The sequence below is a fragment of the Xyrauchen texanus genome, chromosome 30, assembly GCF_025860055.1.
Source record: "Xyrauchen texanus isolate HMW12.3.18 chromosome 30, RBS_HiC_50CHRs, whole genome shotgun sequence".
Taxonomy (NCBI): domain Eukaryota; kingdom Metazoa; phylum Chordata; class Actinopteri; order Cypriniformes; family Catostomidae; genus Xyrauchen; species Xyrauchen texanus.
The window spans coordinates 9569990-9577937 of NC_068305.1; the positions used below are offsets into that span (position 1 = coordinate 9569990).

At 38.7% G+C, this 7948-nt stretch overlaps 1 protein-coding gene across 1 annotated transcript; it reads left to right on the forward strand.

Annotated features, from left to right (window-relative positions):
- Positions 1-515: 515 nt before the first annotated feature.
- Positions 516-7657, forward strand: LOC127624272 (myristoylated alanine-rich C-kinase substrate-like). The gene is made up of 2 exons (XM_052099016.1): positions 516-886; positions 6166-7657. Exons 1-2 carry the CDS (start codon positions 791-793, stop codon positions 6841-6843), a joined length of 774 nt encoding a protein of 257 aa, XP_051954976.1. The 5' UTR covers positions 516-790; the 3' UTR covers positions 6844-7657.
- The last annotated feature ends 291 nt before the right edge of the window (positions 7658-7948 follow it).

The following is a 7948-nucleotide window of genomic DNA, read 5'->3' on the forward strand; positions in this document are numbered from 1 at the left end:
GTTAGCAAATAGACAAGGATAAATAGGCTACATATACAAATATGCTACATGATAAATAGGCTACATGTACCTACTTGACTAAAATAACCATTCAGTGTGTGTGTGTGAGTAATTTTATTCTGTTCACAATTTATTTAAGGCCAAATTTACTCCTATTCCACGCGCAGATGATCCAGGATCATCAAATTCACTAGTAAACGAGAAAGCAATCACAATCTATCAATCAAACGATAAAACTACGATTATAAAAAAATGCTTCAATTACTCATGTTAAATTTAAAAATATACAAATCTAAAATGATGCCTGACGGTTTTTGTAGATGTACAAAAATCTGACCGCCTGTTGTTCGTTTCAGATTTTTAAGCCGCGCCCACTTTCTCGGTGCCGACTATGATTGGCTAGTTCGGATTTTCAGCCGCTCCTCTCTCTGAGAGTCTGTTCTGATTGGAAGGCTACGGCTGTGGGTGACGTCATCGCGCGGAATGCCCATTCATCTGTGCTGTTGGGCGTTGGACTCAGCATCTTATTAGCAACAAGGGAAATTTCTCCATTTTCTGCGCTGTCTACGGCGACACGGGCGCAAATCTGGGATTTTTAAAAATTACTTATCCTGCTTGCCAGGTCTTTTCGACCGTTTACCCATTTTCTTCACTGAGACTGGACTTTGATTGCGTCCTACGTCCAATTTGAAAGGTACTCGTTGGCCAGGAGGTGTTTTATTCTTGGGAAGAGGCTTGTTGGTCTTTGTTCTGTATTGGGATCTGTTGAGCTCTTTGTTGGAGTGAAAGCATGGGAGCGCAATTCTCTAAGACAGCTGGAAAAGCAGAGACCGCGGCTGAAAAACCCGGAGAAGCTGCAGCTTCACCATCTAAAGCCAACGGACAGGTAAATAATCTGCCGTTTAATTAGAACAATGATTTATTTATGATGTTAATCATGCGGATGCTTTGAGCGGAGTTCTGCTAGATACGCGCATCCAGACACGCCGGATTTCAAATTAAAGATAGTCCACGTCATTCATTCAACCCAAGACCCCGTCAGTGTTTTTAGAGAATTTATTGCATTTTCATGATGCTGAAAGATGTTTTGATGGCGCTCAGATGTTTCTCGTCTGCTTTAGAATGAACGTTTTTGGCGTTATTTATTTTGAGTTTTCTGTGTTCTGGAGAAGGCTAGAGTCTTTGTTTAGAATCGGAGAGAATCAGAATGGTCTCATTGGGTTTTATACAGACACACTTTTTTGTCTACAAACAGGATTTTTATTTAGCTAATTATTTTATTTTCAGAGATATTTCTTGTTTTTAAATCTGGATTTTGCACTGGGCAATGGGGGTTGATTGTTAAGAGTAACAATGGCTCGCCACGCCTTTAGTCACAGATGCACGATAGATGCTCCTCTATCACAATGAAGCCCTTCTCCATCGGCGAAAAGCACATTAGAGCGGCAAAAATGTCCGTAGATCACTCAACCGTTTAACAGATAGCTGTGTTAGAGCTTTATGCATTTGTGTTTCTTATTATTGTTATTTGTTAAAAGTTGCACAGAGCATTCAAATGCTTGATGCTCTGTATGAATACGTGCTGATCAGTTGGCAACCGCTTTTTTTGGCGCTTCAGAAGCGGTGATGGAGGCGTGTCGCCCTCTGGCGGTCGTAAATGCGATTTTACAGAGAGGGATCTGTCTGCGTCCTGCAAGACTACAAGTTACGCCCCCTCTACATAACCAGCGAGATCCTGAAGTCTCAGAACAGTTAGATACCAAATTCATACATGGTTTGTTGTGTTTATTTTGACTTCCGCAGCAACCACAAACACCTAAACCTACCCATAACCACAAAGTTTTTAAAAATGAAAAGTTTGTAAAATCATTAAATATACCGCAAATTAAAAGTTATTTTAAATTAATTCATACGGCCGTATCAGTAGGTGGCGACAGTGAGGAGAAATTGAATGAAAGTGAAGCGGAGAAGGTAGTGGTATGCTAAGCTAAAAGGCTAACTGATTAGCCTGTAAGCTAACTGGACAAAACCGAACAGATAAATGTTTATCTTACCATTTATGTCTTTTTTTAATTTTTATTAAACAAGCAGAAATTGTAAAAACACCTTCAGGAATAGAGTAAAGAGAACATCTAAACAAATTAACATTAAACAAATAAGTTCAGTTTACCATTTATATCTTCCGTTTAATAATATGATATGTGACAATTTCAGAGATATTCTTTAGGGAAAATGAATCGCAGTGATTGCATAGGATTTTAAAAGTTCTTGCAGCCAATAGAATCGATTGATGATCCGAAGGGGGCGTTACGTGTAGGGGTGTGCCGAAGTGGGTGTTCCTTGTAGACTTGCAGGATGCAGGCAGATACAGCTTGGTTTTTCGTGGAACGGTGGGCGGCATGCTTTGCTTGCGATCTTGCCGCATCTCGTTTGTAAAGACGTTTTCCATTCACACGAGAAGCGATGCGAAATGCGCCAGTAGAAGTGCAACGATGCCCCTTAAGCTGCGTTCACACTGCCAGAGGCACGTGGCTACAAAACTACCTCATCTCATTAATTTTCAATGAGAGCTGGCGACTACCGGTAACACGAGCGACGGCGACCGTTGGTGAACGGATGTGGCCTTGTCCAGCGACGTGACAAAGTAGAGAAAGTTTTACGTTATTGGCGACAGCCAATATGAGTGAAGATGGTAGAGCTCACGTGATCCTAATATTTTAATAATAATATTGAATGTAAAGAAACAGTGCTGTTTAGACTCTCCATACACACCACTAGCGACCTAACCACCAACCACTGCCGACATGCAGCGACAAAGTAGCTGGCAGTGTGAATGCAGCTTTACTGCTGCTCAGATACTGGGTCTCTGAGGTCATTACTGTAAATATTGTATTAGTTTCATGTAAGTTATTGCAAATAAATAAAATGGCACTTGTTTCTCCAAAAAATTGTATAACTATAAATATTGTAAAAACATATATTTTTTTTAATTAATGTAAAATTATATCAAGATTAAATAGTTAAATTATATAATTAAGTATTGATGGCATCTTGCCATCTGTCCCCACATTCGATGAATTCTGCATTTTTTAATGACAAGAGAAACAGACTGCATTACTTTGTTTCTGTTGCCAGATTGATATTGTACAAATCACATCAATCATTAAAATGGCTACAAATGAACTTTAAAAATCTTCAAAACACTCTGCTAATAAGCTGCCTGGGAAATTGTATTTTCTGTTTATCTAAAGTTGCACCTGTTGCAGAAGAGAACATTTAAGTATATGGCCCATTTGCATATATCGCAGTTGCCTGTCTTCCAAGCATAAACTATGCAAGTATCTGTAGTAGGGCTGATACGCCGATATCGACAAAAAACTACACTGCGGAATTGTCGTTTGATCTCATTTAATGTAACCTGAGATCACATTAAACTCTAATGATGACACACGAGCATCACTGCAGTTTGCGCCTGACTGAGGAGAGGAAGAATTACACAGCTCACAGTTCAGATACACTAAACTTCCAAACAGCTTCAGGTGATGTAGATTGCAAATTATGAGGGAATAATACAAAATTACACAAAATGCAGAAGCACTCTCGGTGTGGAATAAGCACATATAAAAAAAAAAAAACAGCATATAAGATATTTACACTTGCTTTCAGAGAACATATCTTGAAGATAAGTATATTTTGTCTTCACTGCACACTCAGAAGTATAAACAAGTTAAAAAAATACACTTGTATTCAAAATACACTTCCTGTATATTTAAGATACATTCTCTGAAAGCAAGTCTAAATATCTTATATTTTGCTTCTCAAGTAAATGTATCCTGTTTTAAGGATTTTTATAAAAAAAAAAATTATTTACGACAAAACACTTGATAATATAATTTTTCTGAATTACACTTAATTTGTTTTCATTTAATTCAGTGAATGTCATTTAAAGATATTTTTAAAAGATGATTTTGTCCTCTCTATAGTTAGTAAGCATGTTTAATACAACCTTTTAAGTTGGGACGCAAGCTGAATAGTTGGTTAAGTGCTAATGATTAATCGTTGCAAAAACCACCTGCCGAGTCTCATTGAAAATGTACAGGGAACGCACGGTGACCGCATCCCGTGTAAAACCGACTTAACGATGTAATCAATAACAATTTCCTGATTGGATTCCGATTCACAAGCTTTTGAATCTATATCGATTCATATGGTGGATATATTTAGGTAATAATGTACCTTCTGCTTGCATATGAAAGAAATTCTCTCCAGCTAATGATGTTATTTATTTGGAGACCTTCCATCTAGGTACATTACAGAGCTTGACTTTAAGCATCGTCATGTGCTTGTCTTCAGGACAGATAAATCGGTCATTCACTTGTCCGAGTAAAAAAAGTTATTTGTCCGGAGAGAATAAAGAACATTTAAGCAACATCTCAAAGTTTATTTTGTATATTTTTCAAAAATTATGACCAATGCCCAAATTAATAGTGTATGTATGCAATCAACTCAATTCACTGGGACAGAAATGTAAACTGATCTGGGTAGGGGAGGAGGCTATTGTCATATGATACTTATTTTATGTTGCGTAATGGTCAAATAAAGAAAAGCCTCCATCACCATCTTTTACAGCAGGGGTGCTCGCACTTCTATGTAATGAGATATTTTCATCATGTTATTGCAGCAAGATCTGCCATGTACAATAAAGGCTATACATTATCAAAATACCAAAATTTCAGTAGTCTGTAGTGAAATTTGGTGATTCTCAATACCGGCTTCAAAACCACAACAAATAATAACACTAACTAATATGTTAGTTATGGAAGAATGGCTTTTAAGTTAAGTAATTATTAAAGTCCAGTAAACAGCAATGAATAGAAATAGATAAAAAAATTACAAATTAAGACAATTCCATGCTTTTTTAACAGCAGTAGGCTATCAAGTATTCAAGGAAACATTCAGAATGAAATGCATCATAAAACTACTACTGGTCTTCACTGTAAAGCTACTAAAGTTACCCAGTCAAAGAGTAGTAAGTGTTTTCTCATTTTCTTGTTGTGGTTTGATTATTATAATGGCACACTTCACTAAGTCTTTTAGCTTACATTCACACTTACAGGTCCGACATTTTAATACAAATCTGCTTTTTTCTTTCTGTGAATACCTCACCAAGACAGGAATTTTGAAATGTATTTGAACGTTCAGGTGCGAATTTTCGCGCACACACACATATTCTGCCTGTCAATCAAACAGGGCGCACCTGTTACTAGATCGCTAGCGAATTATACAATGTATTCTTCATTACTTTCAACAGCAGAATATGAACATGAGCTTTCTAATATGTGACACAAGCCTAGACTATCACAAATATAGCTGGTTATTTTTTTATTGAAGTTTTAGTCTGCTTGTCCAGTCGGGCAAGTAAAATTCTCTTTCACTTACCCCTTCAAAAATCCACTTGTCCCAGACAAGCGTTAATATCGAGCCCTGCTTATGAAAATATACATTTCAGTTATTATATTTTATTCGTTTTTCAACATTTTAGCTTTTTAAAAATCGCCGAGGCGATAAATCGTCCGATATTCGTATTTTTTAAATTGTCGGCCGATTTGTTTCTTGAGGGCGCTGAGAATCCCTGCTTGCATGTGAAGCGACTGAGACATGTAAACAAGCAGTCACAGTTTATTTTGATGTTATCTGCCATTGTAACAATAATAGACCGTGTACAACACAGTGTCATTTAAACTGTCTGCATTTCAGAGCTGCAAAAAAATTATTTGTATGTTACTGTCTCTTTAAGAAAACCGACTGTTCTGTAAAGAGTGTCTGCGAATGTAAAAGATAGATCATAGGATTTTAGAATTAACATTGAGATTGTTCAAATGAAGATCCCGTTGCATCGAAAATCTATATTTTTACCCACCCCTATTCACTTATTAACTGGAATGTTTACCCTAAATAATGTGTTTGTTGACATAATATGATGAAATCAAAGTGTGATATATCCAATGGAATAGCTGTCTTGAATTGGAGTCTTGTGTCCAGTCATTGTCTGCATTTATGATGTGGTATCTGCTGCCCAGATGTGTCATGTTGTGATATTGCTCTTGGACAGCAGCGTGTTAAGCTTCATTTTAGCTGTGTAATGACGCTTCGTGTTTGTTTTAGGAAAATGGCCACGTGAAAGTGAACGGAGACTCATCTCCTGCGGCCGCCGAGGGGAAAGAGGAGGTTCAGGCCAATGGCAGTGCGGCAGCCGAGGAGGCTCCGAAAGAGGAGGGAGAGAAGGCAGAGACAGCTACCGCTGAAAAGGAGGCTGCGGATGGAGACAAGGCGAGCGTTGATGCTCCTGCTGAAGGCGAGGCTGTGAAAGCTGAGGAGGGTGCCGCTCCCTCCACAAGCAATGAGACACCTAAGAAGAAGAAGAAGCGCTTCTCTTTTAAGAAGTCCTTCAAGTTAAGCGGCTTCTCTTTCAAGAAAACCAAGAAGGAGACCGGAGAAGGAGATGCTGGCGAGGAGGCAGTGGTGGCAGCTGGTGAGGAGGCTAAAACTGAAGGAGCTGAAGCTGCAGAAGCTGGTGCATCAGGAGAGGAGGCCAAACCAGCCGAGGAGACCGCACCTGCTGCAGCCAGTCCCGCAGAAGCCAAACCTGAGGAGACGGCAGAGGAGAAACCAGCAGAGGAGGCTGCCAGTCCTGCCGCAGAGGAAACCAAAGAGGAGGTGAAACCCGCAGAGCCAGTAGCAGTGGAGCCCACTCCTACTCAGAATGAAGCACCCGTGGTGGAGGAAGCTGCACAGGAAGCAGAGTCCAGTCCAGCGGCCCCCGCTGAGTCCACTGCAGAGTAACATACATGATGCAGATCAACAGAACAAAAAAAAATGTTAAAAAAAAAAGATAATCAAAGAACATTTCCCTGTTGTGCGGTGGAGTGGCACCTGGGTAGAAGACTTTAGAGAACTTTGTCCGCAACCAGGGATATTTTAAAGCTTTTTTTTTTTAGGTATTCCCTCTCCACAAAACCCACCTCACTCCACCCTTATGGTCATTCCTGGAGCTGATGTGGGTGGCTAAGTTGAATAATACAGAAAACAAAAATTACATTATCTGCCGTATATTTTTTGCATCAGTATTAACTGTTTTTGTTTCTTTTTTATTTTTATACAAACAGAAAATTGTAAACTTGTTGAAAATGTACGGATATGCCCATGGAATAAAGGGGACAGGGCTTGGGAATGGGAGTTTTTAAAGATTGGCACCTTGGTGCCTCCGAATTCTACCACAGACTACCAGGGAAAAAGGGTAGTCTGAAAGCAAACGACCAACCATTTCTATTCACAGTTTACAACACTAAAGTCAATTATTTTTACTCTGAAAACAAGCCAACATAATTCCCAGTACTAGGTTTAGAACAGCATTTTAAAGATCCTAGGAATTCTCCACTTCTCTTTAGATGTAACAGTCAGTGATTTCAGTAGGAAAACAATTTGTATAGGCTTTATGGTTTATTGCTGGTTCTATGAGTTTATTAAAATGTAAGTATGTATAGGAGGGGTGTTTTAACTGTGATTATTGTACAAATGAAATCTTGATCTCAAGAAGCACATGCAGCTCTTCTACCACCAAGCTCGTTTTTGTAAGATAACAGAAGTCATCCTGAGACCTTTTGAAGCAATTTTGAACTCAAACCAAGCTGTGAGACGTGACCTGGTTCCTGTTTATACTGTGGTTTGTTTCGATTACAACAGATGATGCTTTTTCAATGGTCTTTGACAAAATTAAGGAATCTATCAGATGCAATGATTGTGTAGCATCTTGTCTTTTCTCTTTTTCTTTTCTTTTGTAAATACTGGAGAAGCTTTGACCTGTTTGACCTAGAGATGGAATGTAACTTTGCTTACAAAATTGCTATTAAACTCCTCTGCTGAAGGTGTTCTAATTTTCTGTGAGCAC